General features: G+C 37.9%; 1 protein-coding gene across 1 annotated transcript; it reads right to left on the bottom strand.

Annotated features, from left to right (window-relative positions):
- Nucleotides 1-16,527: 16,527 nt before the first annotated feature.
- Nucleotides 16,528-17,037, bottom strand: LOC142172563 (uncharacterized). Its single transcript, XM_075236211.1, has one exon. It carries the CDS (start codon nucleotides 17,035-17,037, stop codon nucleotides 16,528-16,530), a length of 510 nt encoding a protein of 169 aa, XP_075092312.1.
- Between the last annotated feature and the right edge of the window lie 5,383 nt (nucleotides 17,038-22,420).

Below are 22,420 nucleotides of genomic sequence, written 5' to 3'. Positions count from 1 at the left end.
GCTCAACTACTTGCGTCATGCCGCGACGTTAAATCAAGCACTGCATGGGAGGCAACCCACGAATGTGTTGTAAGTGTAGTATGTAACTTCGTGTAAAAGAAAAAAAAAATTGCCAGCCGCGACCGCGGGTGGACCACAAACCGCGGCGAGGACCGCAGAAATCACTGAATATTCAATTTTTCACCAGGACCGTGGCTCGGACCGCGGTAACGACTGCGGGGGACTCTATCTCAGACCGCGGCGTCGACCGCGGTAACGTCTGCTGATATTTTAATTTTTTATTTTTTTTCTCGTTTTTCCCACTCTTCTTTTAATTTTAAAACCCTTACCTATATCAAAATAAACAATCCCCCCCTAAAATCCCCACTTCCCTCTCTCTCTCTAAACCATAACCCTCCCCTCTATACTCTCTTCTTCTTCTTTCTCCTTCACAACACCCCTCATCTTCTTCCCCCCAAGGTATGTTTCCGACCCCCCCCCCCCCTTCTCCTTTACTTCTATTGTTTTTGTTGCATTATGCTAGTTCATGTTGTTCTAATGTAGTATTAATGATAGGATTTTGTTTTGTTTAGTTCTTCTTCTTTTTAGTGTAATTTCATTTTTAGCATATGTCTGGTGAAGGGGCTGTGTTTTGAATGTTTGGAATGGTGTTGTTGGTGGGTGATGGTTAACAAAAAGTGTATAATGTGTGGGTGTAGTAGATAGTTGAATTGGGAAAGTTTTCTTGATTCCCTTGGGGCATGATTATGAAGAAAATGCCTTGCCCACAATGTGTTTGAGAAATTGCCTCAATGGTGATATAAGGAGATGTTGTGACATGGTTGTGGTGAAGTCTGAGTAACCACCCATAGTCACACATTTTAGGCTCATCCTAATACGCGTTTCTCTGTTTTGATAGGTATTATGAGTTCAGCTCGTAAGAGACGAAACACCGGGTCCTCTGCTAGTGACCTAGGAGGCTCCTCACGAGCTAGGGGCCAAACTAGTACACCACGGTTTGATAGCACTCGGTTCGTCTCTGCAGAAGCAAAGGCAAGGTACAATCAGAAACTTGCCAAGAAGTTACTCCATGAGGTCCATATCGACAGGAAGGCTTTGGTGAAGGAATGCCCCAATATGTTTGATGAGCTACAGAGGTGTCAGCTGGACATCTTCTTTGAGGCGCTCGAGGAAGCAAATATTCAGCTAGTGAGGGAATTCTATGCAAACCTGCCAGAACACGAGGACAAAGTTGTGACTGTGCACAACACCCCGGTTAATGCTGCTATAGAGGTCATCCGCAGAGTGTATCGCTTCCCCGCATTCACGGGTGATGATCATTACATCATGGCTAGTCGACTGATGGTTGACTCGGACAGAATTCTGGAGGTCATCTGTATACCTGGCAGACAGCCCAAATGGGTAGCACAACCGATGACTCTGCATTCCAAGTCTCTTACTTGGGAGGCCAAATGTTGGCTCACTGTCATCACCACTCGGTTGCTACCATCCAGCAATACCACCGATGTAAATGGGCCACGAGCCGCTATGATCTACTACTTTATGACTCACCAAGGGTTTGATGTCGCCCGAGTCCTCTCTGAAGAAATGTTCATCCGATCGCCCGAACTAAGCAAAGGCCACTACTTCCCTTCGTTTGTCACCCGTATATTCCGCCTTGCTAATGTTCCTGAGAACTCCCGAGTTGATGGGAAATTACCTATAAAAACCCCTTTTCGGGGATGCTGCTAAAGCTGCTGAGATCACAGCCCCTCCTAGAGGGGACGAGGCAGTATCGTCACAGCCACGCTGGAGAACTCGGATGGATGTTTTGGAGCGGGAAATGACTGGACTGCGGACCTCCATCACTGACTTGGGGTCTCGCATGGATGCTATGGCTGACCGACAGGTAAAGTCAGAAAAGAAATTCATAGGTTGGTTGAGAGCACTGGGTCGCGCCTGCAACGTGAACCCAGACACAGTTTCAGATCAAGAGTGACCCTTCAGGAAAGTTTCTTTACCTCACTGCTTTTTATATTGTCAAGCCAAGGGGACATGTTAATTTTAAGTACGGGGTGGGGGAAACTTCATTATATGTTGTACTTGTGAATATCATCTATTTGTTTTTTGTTTTGTGTTAGTTGCTTTAGAAATAGAGTAACAGTTTTTTATAGGAAGTTAAAATAGAAGCGACTTGTCCCGACGATGGATCTCTTTCGGCGGGGTTCTTAAGGGACTAAGTCGAGAAAAAAACAAAATTTTGAAATATAAAGACTCTTCCTAATGACGGATTCTTTAGACAATTTTTTTGAGGGAAACTAGTCTATATAAAACACCATTTTTTTATTTCTTAGGTAGTGTAGTAACTCCCCCTTGGTTTTTCTTTGGGCCACGGTTCTTTTCCAAGGGTTTAGCTTGAACCGGGTATAGGTAGATTTTTTTTGTTTTAGGTTAGGATTAATGGGTGATGAGCTTTTAATTGAAGAAGAAAAACCCTTAGCATTCTTACACCCGAACACGATAGACGCTAGAGTGTAGCACTTAGTTTCAAGGGTTGAATCTTGTTTAAGTGCCTTAAAAATTGTATGTTTGTACCTAACTTGAACACTCAAAAGAGAATATTTTGATAAACTAATCCGGAGTGAGTCATGTGCCATGTGGGTGTGAGTATCATTGTATTCCATGCTGTACATTTGATGCCTAGAACTTGCCCTGTGTGTTTGCAAAGCGAAATAGTAGCTTCATTCGATTTTAGAAGTGATGTAGGCATTTTATTGTTGAGCCAGACATATAAAGTGAACCCACCTGAATGCATTACATCTTAGTTAACCCCGTTGAGCCTATAAGCCTGTTTGTTTGGCAACCACAATATGAACCTTAACCACTTGTTTGAATAGCCTGCTGTTTGAACCAATTTTCCTCCCTCTCACTAAGCACTAGATTGGTATTGAGATTATGTAAAAATAAAAGTGTGGGGTGGTGGTTTGATTTTTGAAGTGGAACCATGGAAATAGAGAAAAGGTGCAGAATGTGAAGCGTAAAAAGAAAAGCAACATGAAAAAAAAAGTTCATATATTTTGTAGTGATTAATAAGTGGTAGCTTGTACAAATTGCACCTAATGTATGGGATGTTTAAATAAATGTGGTGGAGTGTTGACTTACAAAATGATGATTTTTAAATTCAACGTAATTGTATTAAAAGTGCTTAGGGAGATTAGTCACTATATCCAAATGTATCCTACCCGTCCCTTAGCCTACATTACAACCAAATAAAGTCCTATTAATAATAGACTGAGTGGGGCTCGATTAGTCGAGTACTACACTAGGGGCAAGCCTATGGTGCATCTTTGTGGCATGTGAATGTTCTTTTTGGAGAGTGAGCGAATTCTGTCTATTTGAGTTCCTAATTGTTATCACTATCATTATATATATGGAACTACTCTCTTGTGTGATGTGAGGGCATGTGATTCACAAAGGAAAGGTGCATCTTGACTATTGTGCAGAGTGGTTTGAGTAAGTGCAAATGTTACAGGGTACGAAAAACTTGATTCTTGAGGTAAAAGCTGTTCACTACTAGGTATAACTCTTGTGAAATGCTCATGGCGTGAGTCGTTGAGGGAAAAACATAGGGAATGAATTTTTATGGAGTATGGTGAATTGCTCGAGGACTAGCAATAATTTAAGTGTGGGGTGTTGATAATAGGCTATATAGTTGTTATTTACACCATAATTGCCCATGCTTTGTTGTTGTTATTTTATAATGTAAGTTGCCAATAAAATGCTTTAATTAATGCTATTTGGTTTCGCAGGGAATATAAGATGTGAGGAAGAAACAGGAAGTGTTTAGAGGCAATAACGTGAAGAAAACACCCACTCAAGAAGTACTCAAACACAAAAGAGCAAAAAGAGAAGGAACGCGGAGACAAAAAGGTCCAGCATACTCACTACGGTTGCCACCACGGTCCGCGCCGAGGTTGAAGTCAGTGTTCTCCACGGTCAGCGCCGCGGCCGCGGCGGCATGTTCACAGTCCAGAAATTTAAGAGGCCAAAGTGTCAATTCGGGAATTTTTTTGTAAAACCCTTATAAGATGTAGGAAACTCGCCCAAGAGAGGGAGGCTTATTTTGAGATTACTTTTGCAAGAAGAACAAGTGTGAGAGATCACCCAAAACATCATAGTTCTTATTCTCTTCTATTTTTCTTGCAATTTTCCATTATGAATATTTTCGTAGTTTATTCTTACGTTGTCATGAGTAGCTAAATACTTTAATCTAAGGTTTTGGTGAAACCCGTTGGGGATGACTTGGTTGTTATATTAATATAGTTTGAATTGGTTGTTAATCTCTATTTGTTCATCTACGTTTTGATTGTGGTTAGTTGAAAGGGCCCTCAATTATCCGTTCCTATTTATTATGTATCTTCTTGAGAGAGAGTGCATATTTAGGTAGTTGTTTGAACAACATCACTCCCGGAGTATAGACGAGAGTCATAACCGAGGGTTTAGAGATTGGATTAGAGATAACGATACCTCGGGTGCAATCTAAAAGAACAGTAATGTGAATCTAGCTAGCGTAGCTTGAGAGAGTGCATCTAGTAAATTATCATAATTGCTTGAGAGAGATTTATGATAGCTGGAGAGTTCTTGATTGATAGAGACAACTAAGGTATCGCTATAAGAAACATACAACCAAGGAAATCACCAACGGGGAAAACCATTACCTTAGACCTTATTCCAACTGTTTACACATCAAGCATAGTTAATTTTCAGCTGTTAATTATTTTCAGACTTTAGTTGTTAGAAATATCATCAATTATGAATTACAAAGTTTGGGAAAAATTGATTATGTGAATTTAGTAAATCAGTCAAAAGTTATTGATTGGTTAATTCTCTGTGGTTCGACTCTGGGCAGAATTACTCAGATTATATTTGTTACGTCCGTATATATCTTTGTATAAGGCATAGTTTGGCGTTATCAAATTCCTGGAATTATTTTTTGTATTTTTGAATTTTATGTAAGGTAGACAAATTAAAAGTAACTAGATAAAAATATTAATTAGCTAAATAAGAGAAAATATTTTTGTAATTTTCATTTTTGTGATAAAATAAAGTAAAGAGAGCAATACTAAACCTAAACTAAATATTTACGCTAAAAATATGTAAAATCTTGGGGATGGTCAAAAATTACATATCGACACTCTCTATTTGTGCTTCAAGAATTTCCATGATAGAATTCTTCATCCATATATCAACATTTGTTTGTCTTGACATAACGGAAATTTCCATGATAGAATTCTTATCCATATATCAACATTTGTTTGTCTTGACATAACGGTGGCAGTGGGGTAATCCTTCTAATGCCTTCATAGTCTTAAGAAAAGAAGTCATACTACCGGTCCCACTTTTGTCATTATTTTTTTAACCAGTTACTAAACATTTTCTTAAAGCATTTGGACGGCCCAAAGATCTATTTGGCAGACGTGTTTGCTTTTAATCGTTGTGCGGCATGTGAAAGATTCCATGCATGTATTCCTCTCTCCATATTATATAGAAGATTTCGCTTCAATTTCCTCTCTATCATGCAGTAGATCTCAACAATAGTTAAATTCCTTAAGATTGTTGGTACTGTGTTCGAAATCAGAGAAGCGACGAAACATTAGTTCAATAAAACAAAAAAGAAAAATAATTTCGAGCCCACAAGTTCCTTATGTTTTTAAGGAATTTAATCCCATCATGTTGCCCAAAATTTTGGATTAATTCCTCCCAAGATAGACGAAATGACTATTCTTTGATAAATCACAGAATTTCAACAAACTCAACAAACAAAACAAATCACACTTGACACTTATATTTTTTTGGAAAAATAATACAACAATGTATAAAAAAGGGGACAAGTTTTCAGAATTTTCATGAAATAAACATTCACATTGCTACAAATCAGGTGTTCTATTACATCAAAAGAAGTTTGTGGTTGATTTGCTCAATGAGTATAGCTGTAGTGATATTTCTAAGGTTGTTAGTCTTTTAGATATTATTCACACGTTGAATTCTGGGTATTGAAGTTCATTATCAGAAATCGGGTGTTCTACTGCATCAAAAGAAGTTTGTGGCTGAGTTGCTAGTATGACTGTACTAATGTTTTTGAGGTTGTTAGTCCTTTGGATATTACTCACAAGCTATATTCTGACCTTGGTGATTTACTACCAAAGCATGACAGTTATAGGAGCTTAATTGCAGTTAAACTTCTTGACTCACACTAGGCCAGACTTGTGTTTTGTTTTTCAACATTTAAGCTAGTTTTTACAAGCACCTAGGGTTTCCCATGTGGCTGCAACTTTACATGTTTTAAGGTACTTAAAGGACTTATGAGGTGTTTCTCAAAAATTCTTCAGATCTATCTTTACTTACTTCCTAATTCTAGAAGAACTGTTAGGGGTTTTTGTATTCATTTGGGTGGTAGTCTCATTAGTTGGAAGTATGAGAAACAACTTATCATTTCTCTATCTTTAGCTGAGGCTGAGTACAGGGCCATGAGCAAAGTAGTGGATGAGTTAGCCTAGTTGATTTTCACTTTATTCGCACTAAATTGGCTGATGGACTCTTCATCTCTTTGTCTCATATTCACACTTCTTTACAACGAACTGGCTTATACTTTTACCAAGTCTTTGACAGGTTTGCGGCATCGCAGCTTAACTGGCAAGTCAGGTGTGCGCCCGCCCTCGAACTTGAGGGGGATGTTGGATTTAAATACAGGGTTGCTGACAGTAGGTGTTAGTTTTAGATAGTTTGGACTGAGCCCGACTCCTTTTCTTTATAAGACCTGATTTTGTAATGTAATAGTGGCCCAAAATATAAATAGAGTATGTGAAATATTCTGGACAAATTTCTGACCTCTGTTTACGCAAGAATAACTTTTCTGTCTTTAAAACCCTAACCACAAATTTGTAAGTTCTCGTCAATTTTGCATCTTAACAAGGGAAGTGTAATATCCAAAATCACGAGAAAAGTCAACATAATCTATCTATCTATATTATTATAAAAACACGAATATTTTATGTTAAATGTTGAATAACTAAATTATCCCCGAAATATTGATTAACTTTTATGCCCTTAAATATTTATATAATTTAAGGATATAATTGTAAAATACCCGAGAATAGAATTCCATTCCAATTTAAACTACAAACACGCCATCCCTACAAAGTTGATATTGGGTGCAATTCTATTCGGACTTAATGGACTGCTACTCTCCGCCACTATCCTTGGATAGAGGATAGTAGCTCTCTCTTCTTTTTTTTCCGACAACAATATGCATGGTTCATATATTTCGTTCTCCAGTTTGTATGAGATTTAGATTTTTTCTTTTGTAATATATGAGATTTTGATTTATTCCATATTATCTAATATTAGCCTATAACCAAAAAAATAAAACAAGACAGCAAATCATTCTCCTCCGGTATGTTACAACTAACCCGATCTAGAATTGATAATTTGAAATATCACATATTTTATTAAATTATTATATGCAGGTCATTAAGTTGTTTTTTCTTATAACTACATCAGACAGAGAACTAAGGACATACGTAATTTTCTTTAAGAAAGAGAACGAAATATCATGATTTTTTTTTTTTACATAAAGTAATAATTTGATACTCGAAAGGGTAAATTGGAATTATCTTTCAAAAACACTGTTTAATTGACATATATTGAGACACGATATAAGAAATGTCCATAATCTAGATTTGGATGTGAAGTATTTTATTTTTATTAATGTAATTCTCATAAATAAACCATATGAATATGATGTACAATATGTTCTAAGAAGATGAGACGATAGTGGACAACTGAACCTCTAGATGAAGCTGAAATTTATAGGAAAAGTTTTACATTGTTGTATGAAGATATTTGGTCGCAAAGTTGAGGAAAACTAAAGAAATCATACTTTAAGGACCAAGGGAAAAATAAAATGATGGAAAAGAATATATAAGAATAAAGCGCCAAATTAGTATATTATTTTTAGGATTTAATTATTCATGTAGCATAAAATTATAATGACCGTTAGTATTTAAATTCTACTATGAATAAGCTCGAGAGAGTTGCCGGGTTTACTTCGAACACTAAAATCTTTCTAGATTAATCTTAACACTCAAATATTTATTCACTCTAAACATGTACATACAAAGATGACAAGGAACAAAGGCATATAACTACACAATATACAAATTACAAACTTACATCATGGAATAAAAAAAAGTCTTGGAAGAATAACTTGACAATCAAAAGGTTACAGTGATATTGTCTTAATTTCTAAAATTGAAACTTGATTGACATTGACATTGTCTTTCTCAAATCATCGGTTAAATGATATATTTTGAGAAATAACATGAAAAAATATCTAATGTTTAGAGTTAGATAAAACTTTGATTTTCAATATAAGGAAGAAAATACTTTTCATCTTTCTTTTAATGATTAGCGAGAGATACGTGCAACCCACGTACATAGAGACTAGTACTGTATTAAAAGCACGAAGGCCCTTAGCGAAATCTTGTTCGCCTTTTTTGCTCTTTAAAAATAAATTACACACTAGACAAAAGTGTAATTTAAGCCTTTTTCCAAATTCTTAGGAATTTAAATTAATTAAATTTTAGTACATATTAAATCCTTCCATGTTTTGAACCCCTATGAAATTAGTCTTAACATAGAGGACTCACACAAGAATGGAAACAAAATATTTCTGAGGAAAAGAAAACTTAGAATCACCAAGATTACAATTTGTTTCGTCGGCCAATAAAATATCATCTTTGTGTCCATAGTTTGATAGAAAATGTTATTGAACTTATAAGTATTTCAACAAACGATAATTTTTTATAGCAAAAAATTCTAAGCGAAATATCGTTCGCTTTTTTTAGCTTTTAAAAATAACTTTCACAAAATAGTTATTAAATTATTTCTCTAAAATTTAGAAATTTAAAATCAACTAAAAAAATTTGCACATTAAATCCTTTTATATATGAACTTCTATGCAATAGTCATAATACATAGGGCTCAAGCATGCTATAAGCATGAAGAACAAAAATAAAATATTTTCATTTATGAGAAAAATAAAACTTAAGACTCAACAAGATGCAACTTGCTTTGTTAACCAATGAAAGAAGAAAGATATCATCATTGGTGTTCTAATTTGAATTAAAAAAAAACATATTCAACTTATAGACGAAATCTATTCTTAACGAATTGTCATGTCTTTTTAATTATTTCAACAAATGACGATTTTCGATATTTCTATATATTTAATTATTTTGTTGTAAAATATTAAGCCCACATTAGTAATTTTTAGATGTTTTCACTTATCTAATTTTTTTAATCAGCTATACGCCAACATATTTATTCCCAAAAAACCAAAATATTTAATTTTTAAATTTATTTTATTTGAGAAATCTTATTATTTGTTTACTTAGGTCACAAGTATATCAATAATTTTCATAAAATATTCTCCAAGAAGTCCTCATATATCACAATTATGTATTTGAGGATTTCTATGGCCAAGATTTCTTCGCGATCAACATTCATCTTTTTAGTAGCTTATATTTTTTTAACTTTAATTTTACAAGCCAATCACATTATTTAATAATATTTTATATTTTTTAAAATAATATATTCATTTGTATTGGGTATACGCGCAAAGCCCTAAGATTAGTAGAGAGAAACGTAAGGGAGATCTCCAAAATTATCTATACTTCACATAAATTTCTCAATTTTTCAAGTTAAAAGGCTATGTGCGCCCACACAGCCCCAACATCATTTCTTTTCCTTTCACGATTAACTCTATGAAGTTTCGAGTAAAGCTAAAGCCAAAAGCCTTAAAAGGCGTTGGCACACATACCTAATTTATTCTTAAAGCAAAAAATCTTTGTTTTTCCTTTAGGAGAATGATGCTTTAACCTCCACGCCATAACATCCGCTCGTTTGCTTCTACTTCTTGTAAACTACTATTAAGTCTTTGAAATCACAAAAAGAAAGAGCAATTTAAAAGGTACTTGAAGCATCCATAAATTAAAGTTCATAGACAATATGATTATGTTGAAGTGGGAGAAGCTATTTCACTTGAAATTAAATTTAATTGGGAAAACTATTAAATATTTATGCAAACAAAAAAAAAGTTAAAAACATACTCACACTGGAAATTAAATTACATCAAATTCATAGATACGTGACCACGATAAGTCAAAAAAGAGGGAGGCAATTTTTTTCCTATAGTAGTGTTCAAATAGTGAAGAAAAGGGCTAATCTCGCCCTAATTATTACCACATGCCTTTATGTGGTGGGAACTGAATTAGAAGTTGGTATAAATTCGTTGCTTGTGGATATGGTTTTGACCTTTTTCACATTTCTAAATGGAATGCACAACATCTTTTTTTTTTTTATATATTTCATTTACTTTTGACAAAAATAATTAAGGTAAAGCTACAAATATTGGGTTATGATTTCAATCTTACAAACGAAAAAGGATCAAAAACTGCCCTTGTACTATATAAAATTGAACAACTTTACACTCCATTAAAAGTTGATCCTAGATTTGCTCCTCCAGTAGCTAAAATGTCTCAAATTCGTCCTTTCTAACTAATGGACCAATTCTTTTATTAAAGTTATTTTGCTCAAATAATATGCCACGTGTAATAACAAATATAAAGTGGACTAGATTTACCCTTACACTTCGTATGGTTCAATTTTGCCCTTATACTATGTGTATGATTCAATTTTGCCCTCCTTTAACACTTATCTTGAATAAACTAATAGCTAGAGGTTATGCATCTTTCATGTTAATTATTTTTCAACGCTATATATATATATATATTGCTAGTTTCTACAATCTACTGATGAGGAAAAATTATGTCAAGTATTTTCTTGTAAATTATTTAGAATATTGCAAAATGATCTCCTGGTTTGCAGTAGTTTTAGATATGTTCTTTGCTTCTTTAATTTATCTTCCCAAAATATCGAGTTTGTTCCAAACGAATATGTAACTTTATTTAGTGTATAACCACCAAAGTTAAATATCTAGAACAAGCAACATCAGCTATGCAGATCATATTTAAAATGTTTCTCGCCTTGCACTAGAATATAGCTTCATGACAGTCCATTTTAAAGTTTTTTTGTTAAAAATACACCTCATTAGTCTTTTATTATCTATTTTTTGGTAAAATCTTTAAGTGATAGAGGAAGGGTGTCACACCCCAAAAACCGAGGGGCGCGACCGGCGCTCGACCGGGTAGCCCCCAGTCAAGTGGACCTGGGTGCCTTTCCTATTCCACGTGATACCCTGCGTTTCCATTACCCATTAACCAAGTGAAATAGCCATTTATAAATTTAAACACATTCATACGAGATTTACATAACATACATAGTTACTTAGCGTGGTTTACAAGTTATACTGCCCAAAATACATAAGTACATAACCCACGTTTCCTGTCTACGGAGCCTCTAAATACAACTGAAGAATAATATGAAAATGCCGGCAACAAGGCTCCGGCTATACCTTACAAAAATACCATAATAAGTCTCCGGGAAGAAAAACGGCATGAGCCACGCAGGGCCCCAAGAGGAAAGGGGCTCACCAATTCAACTGACGGGAGGTGAAGGAGTGCTACTGTCGGTGGGCTGGAGTACCTGTTATGGAACCACCTACAATCCTAACACGAATGTAGCGCCCCCGGAAAAAGGGACGTCAGTACATTTGAATTGTACTGGTATATATAAATAAACTTTACCCCAAGTAAAATCAAGAAATACACAGATAACAAACAACAATAGAATCAACAATCAAATGCACATGAAAGGAACAACCAAAGCCAAACAACTCCACAATCTCTCCTTTTCCCCTTGCAACATTATTTTATCACATCAATGGTTTCACAACTTTCACATATTTTTATTTCAATAGTGATTTCTATCACGTTTCCACCTTTATTACCTTGGCCACCCGTATTACCTCGGCCACCCTTATCACTACAACCCACACCTTATTACTTCGTGTTGCGGCGCGCAACCCGATCCCACCGGACAATCATATTTCACACAACAACAGCAATTCACAAAGAGTGTTCATAAACATCAATACCAATTCCAACATATACAATAACCCGTACACAATTCAAGTCACAACGATAATTGCCCACAACAAGTCACGTATGATATTGCCACATTTGTTTCAATTGTATCAATTACGATTTCTTTCCATCGTTTGTTCCACAGCTCTTACCACGTAACACATTCATACCCACGCTCACTTGTGTTATTGCCATTTTACTCACACCACTATAACGGAAAACATAACCAACAACGTTCAAGGCACATTAATCACAAGAATTTCACAAATAGTCCACATAAGTAACACTTACCAATTACTCGTACACCAACAAGGTGACTTTACAAAGGTTAAAGTTAGCCATACATACCTAGAGTCGAATTCCCTTTTTAACTTCTACTTTCAATTCACCAACAACCTAGTACCGTTAATCTAATTCACAAGTTAGCACATATAACTTAGAATTGAAGTTCACAAACTCAGCCCGAACTTACTTAGGTTTCCAACCCCTCTTTTGCAAATCTTTAGTTCTACCCAATTCCTCTTACCAAATTCTAGGTTTTAAAGGACATGCATGTGTATCTCAACTTCCATTTTCAAGAATTAACGCATGAGAATCCTCCTTTTTGTTTAAATCTGAAAACAATGAAAAAGGGTTAGGGATTTTACCTTCAAAAATGGAGATGAAGACAATTACTTGAAATTCCCCAGCCCGAGTGAATTTGAAGAATCAAATTGATGAAGGTAGGACTTTATCTCTCAAGAATTCTCTCTTCCCTCTCTCTAGTTTTGTTCAGAAAATATGTTAAAATAAGGGGTTGAGGTGTTTTATTGAAGAAGGGGTCGGATTTAAAATTTAGAAAATTGGAGCCCCGAGTCAGGTCTGCGATCATAGAGTGGAAATGCGGTCTACAGAATGGACCGCAAAAGTGCTCCCAACATCTGAACATACTGCCTGGGTATGCGGTAGAAATGTGGTCCGCATACCCGTTCTGCGGTCGCATAATGCACTGCAGAACTGCCCTCACAAAAATCCCAAGGGAAATATGCGACGACTATGCGGTCCACATATCGGTTATAGGATCGCATATCGGATCGCATATTTAACCTCAAATTCGACCAACACACTGACTCACTTTGCGGCGATTATGCGGTCCGCATACCTGATATGCGACCACAGAATCGCATTTTCTGAAAAACAGTATTTCTTGACTTTTTATAGCATAGATCAGTATAAAAAAGGTTCGAACTACCAGGTTTTGAGTACAAGTTTTTCACGGGGCCTTACATCCTCCCCCACTTAAAACCATTCGTCCTCGAATGAGGATTTTAGAAATTGGTTGGTTTTGAAAACATGATATGCAAACTCCCAATTTTTGAAAATTGTTTTGCCAGAGTTCCCTTTGAAATTAGACTTATCTACCTGTCAGAGAGCCCCCAAAACATTATTTCCAAACGCCATTACGCTATCCCTATTATCCCTACAACTAGTATACAATTTATTACCTCAACACATGCACATAATTTGGCCACTTCAATGAGTTTCATACAGTCCAACCACTTCAATACACTATACGCATTTCAATTAATCATTACCAATCTACACTACCTTTAATCATTCACTTATCACATGAGTTCTTACAAAACTTTCATTTACCAAAAAGGGGCTTGCGCATGACTCAATTAATCACAACACATACAATTCTGCACAACTTGAGGAGTTACAATAGTAAAGCATTTAGGGAAAAATATGGGGTGTCTTTGCACCATATTGAACACAACATCAATTTACCTAGAGACAAGAGTTTGCACGATCACTACTAGACTTGTTCAAACAGATGGGGATTTCTTTCATTTCACTTTCCGCTTCCCACGTGGCTTCCTCGACTTGTTGACTTTGCCATAACACTTTAACTGAAGCAACTTCCTTGTTTCTCAATTTGCGGATTTTCCTATCAAGAATAGCGACCGAAATTTATTCATATGATAACTCTCCATTGACCTCGATAGCCTCGATTGGCACAATGGTGGATGGGTCTCCAACCACTTTCTTTAACATAGACACATGGAACACCAGGTGCACTAATGACATTTTAGGGGGCAATTCCAGTCTATAGAACTCAACTTCCCTTTCTTCCCAAATCGCATGACTCCCTTCATAGGAGATACCCTCAAGAACACTCAATCATCTACTTGGAATTCCAATTTTCTTCGACGAATGTCCGCATAAGATTTTTGACGACTCTGAGCAGCTTTCAGCCTTTCCTGAATGATTTTAACTTTTTCCATAGACTGGTGCACGAGATCTATCCCTAACAATTCCGCTTCACCCACTTCGAACCATCCAATCGGAGACCTACATCTCCTCCCGTACAATGCCTCAAATGGGGCCATCTAAATGCTAACATGAAAGTTGTTATTGTAAGAAAATTCTATAAGTGGCAAGTGATCATCCCAATTACCTTTGAAATCCAAGACACAAGCCCGTAACATATCTTCAAGCATCTAAATAGTCTGTTCTGCTTGACCATCAGTCTGCGGATGGAAAGCCGTGCTGAGATTCGCCTGAGTACCCAAACCTTGCTGAAATTTCTTCCAAAAATTAGCTATGAACTGGGCCCCTCGATCTGAGATAACAGAAAGTGGAGTGCCATGAAGCCTTACTATTTCCTTGATATACAGTTGAGCATATTGTTTCGCAGTATCCGTGGATTTGACTGGCAAGAAGTGAGCTGATTTGGTGAGTCGATCCACTATTACCCAAATTGAGTCGAACTTGCGCTGAGTGCGAGGTAACCCTACCACGAAATCCATGTTGATCATCTCCCATTTCCACATTGGTATTTCCATAAGCTGAGTTAACCCACCGGGCCGCTGGTGCTCAGCTTTTACTTGTTGACAATTCGGACATTTAGATACAAAGTTTGCCACACCCCTCTTCATACCGTTCCACTAATAAATTTCCTTGAGGTCACGGTACATTTCCGTAGAACCTGGGTGCATAGAATACCTAGAATTATGAGCCTCCACCATTACCCTCCCCCGAAGATTATCCACATCTGGAACACATAGCCTACCTTGACATCGTAATATGCCATCCTCACCACCGAGTGAAAATGTCGAAGTCTTGTTATTCAAAACTGCATCCTTCATTTGTGCTAATGCTGGATCAATGAGCTGCTTTTCCTTTACTTCCGCTACCAGTGATGATTTTGCTCCATTACGCACCATAACCTTCCCTCGTCTGAGGTCGAAATACGAACCCCCTGAATGGCCAATTGATAAACCTCCCGAGCCAAAGGCCTCTGATCCGCTCCCAAATGAGCCAAACTACCCATGGACTTTCGATTGAGAGCGTCTTCCACCATATTCGCCTTCCCTGGATGGTATAAAATATCCATATCATAATCCTTGATCAATTCCAACCACCGCCGTTGCCTTAAATTCAACTCCTTATGCTTTAACAGATATTGGAGACTCTTGTGGTCCGAGAACACATCCACACGGACCCCATAAAGATAATGTCGCCATATTTTCAAGGCAAATACAACTGTCGCAAGCTCCAAATCATGCGTGGGATAATTCTTCTCGTGATTCTTGAGTTGCCTTGAAGCATACGCTATAACCTTCCCATGTTGCATCAACACACACCTCAAACCGACCCTGGAGGCATCGCAATAAACCACAAATCCTTCCGTGCCTTCCGGCAAGGTCAATATCGGCGCCGAGGTCAATCTCGACTTCAATTCCTGAAAACTTTTCTCACAAATGTCGGACCATTGGAACTTAATTGCTTTCTGCGTCAACTTAGTCAAAGGGGACGCGAGGGTAGAGAATCCCTCCACAAACCTCCGATAATACCCCGCTAAACCCAAGAAGCTACGGATCTCCGTCGAGGTCGTGGGTCTAGGCCAATCTTTTACTACTGCAAGCTTCTGGGGATCCACCTGAATCCCTTCACTGGAAACAACATGGCCCAGAAAGGTAACGAACTCCAACCAAAATTCACATTTTGAAAATTTAGCATACAACTGGTGCTGATAAAGGGTCTGCAGAACTACCCTGAGGTGATCGGCATGATCCTCCTAGCTGCGCGAATAAACAAGGATGTCATCAATGAAAACAATCACAAAGGAGTCTAGAAATGGCTTGAAGACCCGATTCATAAGATCCATGAAAGCTGTTGGGGCGTTGGTTAGCCCAAAATATATGACCAAGAATTCAAAGTGACCATAGCGAGTTCTGAAAGCGGTCTTAGGAATATCCTGTTCTCTGATCTTCAATTGGTGATACCCGGACAGTAGATCAATTTTGGAAAAGAACCTCGCACCTTGCAATTGGTCGAACAAATCATCTATCCGAGGCAAAGGATATTTATTCTTGATGGTCACCTTGTTAAGCTGCCAATAATCAATACACATCCGGAGTGACCCATCCTTTTTTCTGACAAAAAGAACCGGGGCACCCTAAGGTGACACACTTGGCCGTATGAACCCATTTTCTAATAAATCCTTCAGCTGTTCCTTTAACTCCCTCAACTCCGCTGGCGCCATTTTGTATGGTGGAATAGATATCGGCCACGTATCTGGCAATACATCAATCCCGAAATCAATCTTCCTATCTGGCGGGATCCCTGGAAGCTCGTCCGGAAACACTTCAAGAAACTCATTCATGACTGGCACGGACTCGGGGACAGATACTTCTGAAGTGGTGTCCGCCACCCGGACCAAATGGTAGATACACCCCTTCCTAATTATCTTCGAAGCCTTAAGGTAGGAAATAAACCTACCTTTCGGCACCACATCATTTCCCTTCCACTCAATAACCGGCTCATTAGGGAACTCAGGCCTCATGACTCTCGTTCGGCAGTCAAGTTTAGCAAAGCACGAATAAAGCCAGTCCATTCCCATAATCACATCAAAATTCACCATTTCAAGCTCAATAAGATCGGTGGTGGTAGCACGACCACATACCATGACAACGCAATTCCTATAAACTCGCGTGGCTGTAATAGAATCACCAACCGGAGTCGATACAGAGAACGGCTCATGAAGCTGTTCGTGTTCTACCCCAAAACTTGAAGCAATGAAAGGGGTGACATTAGACAAAGAGGACCCCGGATCATTAAGAGCATAACAATCAATGGCCTGAACAGACAAGATACCTGTAGCAACATCTGGGGAGGCCTCTGCACTCTAGCGACCACTCAAGGCGTAAAACCGGTTGGATACACCTCTACCACGAGCTCCACCCCTAACTACACCATGCCCTGCTGGGGCTGGAGGACACACGGATGATGTGGCTGCTGAAGAACCGGATGACTAAGCAAATCCCCCACCCACGCCCTGACTGGGCGCACGGTAGTCCTGCTGGATATGACCTCTCACCCCGCATCTATAATACACCGGAATATCCAAATGACAAGTCTCGGAATGGAACCTCCCACACTTGGGGCATGAAGCCCTCCCTGATGCTGTGATCTCCCTCCTGAACGACCGGAATGATGGGGTCTCCTACTGTCTGAACCTGATCTCAAGTGACTACCCTGCTGATAACTGTGCATAGATGGCGGTGCGCTTGCTGAGGACTGGGCATATGACTGGTGTCACACCTCCTTCTTCCGCCCCCGCGAGGGGTGAAGGAGTTTTTCCAATAAGGACAATCGAAACGACATTTATTTACTTATTTCATAGTCGACACTTGGGAGATTTAGGGTGTCCCAAGTCACTGGTTTAATCCCGAATCGAGGAAAAGAATGACTCTGTTTATTAGTCCGCGAACCAAAAATCCGGATAAGGAATTCTGTTAACCCGGGAGAAGGAGTTAGGTATTCCCGAGTTCCGTGGTTCTAGCACGGTCGTTCAACTGTCATATTCAGCTTGATTATCTGATTTAATACATGTTGAACCTATGTGCGAATTTTAACTTTTAACCGCTTTTATCATTATTATTATTATTTTTATCAAGAATTGCAACATCGTGGAAATACATCTCGAACCACGTCACATCAATGCACCCGTGGTTGTTGGCACATTTCAACTCTGTTGAGATTTGGATTTGGGTCACATAAATGTGCACCCGAGTTTAAGAAGATAACATTATTAAATACGCGCCTAAAGACTAACGCGTTGTTATTTTGAGAAAAGCCGTAAAGTTCGCTATGCGGCCTGTCTCAAAATCTATGCATTCGAAATAACTATCCGTTGAGGGCCCCGCAATTGTGTATTCTTGTTTGTCGAGGCTCGTCTCATGCATTATTTTTTAAAGGAATTTGCAACGTCATGGACATGCATTTCGAACCACGTCACAATCAATGTACCCGTGATTAGAGACACATTTCGACTCCGTTGAGATTTTGATTTGGGTCACATAAATGTGCACCCGAGTTTAAGAAGGTAATATTATTAAAATGCGTGCCTAAAGCGATTAGCGTATTATTATTTTAGGTAAGACCGTGGAGTTCGCTAAGCGGCCTATCCCGAGTTCTAAGTAATTAACACATACATTTTTGTGAGGGCCCCGCAATATGTGCTTTTTATTTGGCGAGGCTCGTCTCGTTTTTTTATTTAAAGGGATAAACCTATAGCGACTACATTTTTCTATTAAGTTCGTCTCTAAAATAAAAGAAAATCTCCCAATTAATTACATGCTAAAAAGGACGTAACTTATCAGTTACTAATTTACGGCTAATGCAAATGGAAAATTGCAATCGAGTTTGTACAAAGAGAGATTGCTTTCATTCTATATTCTATTATTTAATAACACTAGAACATGAGATTGACACACAATAATATCAAAACAAATTGACTATTCTTTGATTAATTTAAACTAACATTATTAGATGAAAGAGTTATTATACATATGCAACCCCATTACTCATTAATCAGTCAACTACATTTTTATACAAAGAAAGGAAAATTCTTCGAGCACAAATCTAAACAGGAGGAATTCAACAGGAACAAAGCCTGGTCAATACTTCATTTCGCCTCAAGCCAAGAGTGTACAAATGTGTACCTAGAAATGGCGATACAAGAAGAAAAGAAGGAGGAGTCAGCAGCAGTAATAACACAGCAACGCATCAGCAACCCAACAGCAGCAATTCGAACCAGATTCAAGGCTCAGAAAATTTAAAGAAAACCAAACGAGCTCGATAGAACAGCCCCAAAAGTTTGTGAAATGACTAAACAACAACAACCAATATTACCACAAACAGACTAAACAAGCGTGTATTAAACCCGAAACTAAACTCCTCTCTCACTTTGTTTTTGTTTTCTCTTTTTAAAATCTCCAACACTCTCTTGAGATTTTCAGAATGTCTTCCTCTTCCCAAAAATCCTCTCTCTAAAAATTCCTCCTAAAAAATCTCCTCCTTTTCTATGTCAAATGACTCTTATTTATAGCAAGACTCTTGTCTTGAACCACTAACCCGAAATATTCCCCTAATTGCATGCCTTGCCCCCCACTACTTAATGTTTTTCTTATTTAATTCCCTTGTCCCCCATGCCTACATGTTTTGTCCCCCACTATATTAAACAACTACATTATTCCCCACTAACCTATGTCTTGTCCCCCACTCTATTAAACAATTATATCAACCTCCCCACTAACTTATGTCTTGTCCCCCACCATGTACTATTTTAATATTGTTAATGCCTAGTGGACAGAGCACTCAGATTAAATAATTGTTCAAATTTTTAATTCCAAAAAATACCCCTCCGACCTTACTGAAATTATCATTTTACTCCTGAAAGTACTGCAATTTACCAATCTACCCCCATCAGCTATAACCAATTCACCTAATCAATTCCAACCAAAATGCAGCAGATATAACCAATTCCTAAACAAATTCAAACTAAATGATGAACAACAAAGAAACAACTGGAATTATTTTGACTGAACAATATTTTTTAACAACAAACCTACTTTCAGATTCAACAACAATATCAAATTTATCATAACAAACAAGTAGATTCACATCACTAAACTCAAAAATCAATTGAAATTCAAATTAAATCTAACAACATTATAACAAGGATGAAATGATTCAAACTAAAATGAACACTCGACATTAAATCACTTGACGAACAACTAACAAACTTCAAACAAAAATGAACACAAATTATCTCTAATACAAACAAAGGTCTAGGTTCGAATTCAAACCAAACCATTGGAACACAAACACAAGAAGAAAAGGAACGGAAGATGAATTCGCTGACTGAAAATTAAGAGACAAAAGAATGGAAACCTACTAGTTTGAAGCCTGGATTCGAACGGAACCTCGGCGTACTCGACACTGATTCTCGATCGAACGTAATTTCGTCACCTTCCCCATCTTTACCTTTCTGCAAGAGTATTTTTTCTCCTTCATCATTCTCTTTAATTCATCACGTTTCCGTGATTTCAGTTGGGAAAGTTGTGCCTCGGCATCATGAAAAAGATCTTGAAGAGCTCTTTTTTCTCAGTGAGCTTAGCAATTTTGTCATCTAGTTCAGATCGTAGCCATTCATTTTGACTCTCAACTTCTTGTATCTGTTCTGCGAGTTCCTTTCTTTCCCGAGAAAACCGATCCATCTCAGCCCTCATTTCAGACTTGAGATGATTATTAGTAGCCTCCGATTCGTTAAGCTTTTGGGACATGATAGCTTCCAGCTTGGATTCAATTCCATCAATAAAAGCTTCACAACGAGCAACCTGCTCCTCCTTTTCACGTTTATCCCCTTCTGTTTGCCCAACTGTTTGAGTCAACCGGCGTACTTCATCCTCAAGTGACTTTCGTAATTCTTCTCTGGATCACAGCTGCTACTGTTACTGTTTCGTACAACAGAAATGGGAAAAAGGAGATGCTGGAAAATGGCCGCTTAGTAATGAAGAAGACGAAGCTGAAAAATGGAACAGCAGCAGCGACAACTGGAGATTTTCGGCCTTGGGAGCTTAGGGGTGTTCTCTTGTTTTTGAAGGAAATGAAGCAATGGCTGTTTGGCATGAAGAAGAGGGTCGTTCACGGACAGGAACAACAACGACATGGAGGTGAGCTCGCTGGTGGACTGGTTCGTTTGTTTGACAAGAATGGGGTCAGCTGGTCTTTTGAAGACGAAGCAAAAGAAGCAGTAAGTGAAGCTGGGGTGCTGGTCGTCGCCACTGGTTGACGAGGAAGGCAGCCATGGGAGCTCGAGCTTGAGCTCGACGACGATGAAGAAAGCAACCTGCTTGGCTTTTGTTTGGAGCTGCTGTGCTGTTGGTGGTCGCCGGCGGAGAAGGTGACGAAGAAGATGAAGCCGCAGCAGTGGTCGACAGACAGCCATGGGAGGGGAGCTTGGGGTGGTTTGGACGTGAAGGAGAAGGAAAGAGAGGGGAGGGGGGCGGATAGGTTTTAGGGTTTGGGGGGATACAAATTTAGTTATGGGGCGGACCGGGTCGACCCGGGTCGAAATAGACCGGGTCGTAGGGGAAGGTTGGGTATCTTTGGGCCTGTGGTTTAAAATTGAAGAAGAGGCCAAATCTGATTTTTGTCTATTTTTTGTTCTCTTTTCTTTTACTTATTGATTAAACTAAAATGTTAAAATTAAATTATAAAAACCAAAATTATCTTAAAAATACTAATTAACTTCTAATAATAATTATCACCCAAAATTAAACATCAATAAAATAAAATCACACAATTTGGACATTAAATGCTAAAAATGCAAAAGATGCCTATTTTTGTAATTTTTATTTTTGTAAAACAAACTTAATTACTAATAATTGTGAACTTAAATCCTAAACGCAAATGCGACGTATTTTTGTATTTTTTATTAATTTATAAAATAAACATGCGCAGACAAATGCAAACAATACAAGAAAAATAACACAAAACTCACAACAACTGCAAACAAACAAAAAATTGTTTTATTTTTGGAATTTTGGGAGTAATTCTTATATAGGGCAAAAATCACGTGCTTACAGCTGCCCCTCTTTGTCCGAAAACACGAAGAGTTTTCGTGTAAAGATAAAGGGAGCGATTTTTGCCCATCCGAGTACTCCGTGTGAAACATTTTTTGAAAAAGATTTAACCGAACCTTTGCTTCAAAGGTTTCCTACATATCCCTGGCTAGAAGGGAATCAGGTTAATGTAGTTCAGGAAGTTTTGGTAGCTGGGACTACCATGGGACTACAATGTTACTGCTGTTGCGTGTTGTTATTACTGCTTACCGATCTCCTTATTACACCGTGCTTAAAAGAAAACAAGAAGCTAGACTAAACTATAGTCTATGAATTACAAAATCTTATCTAGATCTTCAATCATGCTCTTGTGTCTCTTGTTGATTTGATGTCTTGGCGACTCCCCTGTCATTTCTTTACTTCTGATTTGTCTTGTGTTCT

Source organism: Nicotiana tabacum, chromosome 18, assembly GCF_000715075.1.
Source record: "Nicotiana tabacum cultivar K326 chromosome 18, ASM71507v2, whole genome shotgun sequence".
Lineage (NCBI taxonomy): Eukaryota > Viridiplantae > Streptophyta > Magnoliopsida > Solanales > Solanaceae > Nicotiana > Nicotiana tabacum.
This window is presented reverse-complemented; position numbering and strand designations above follow the sequence as displayed.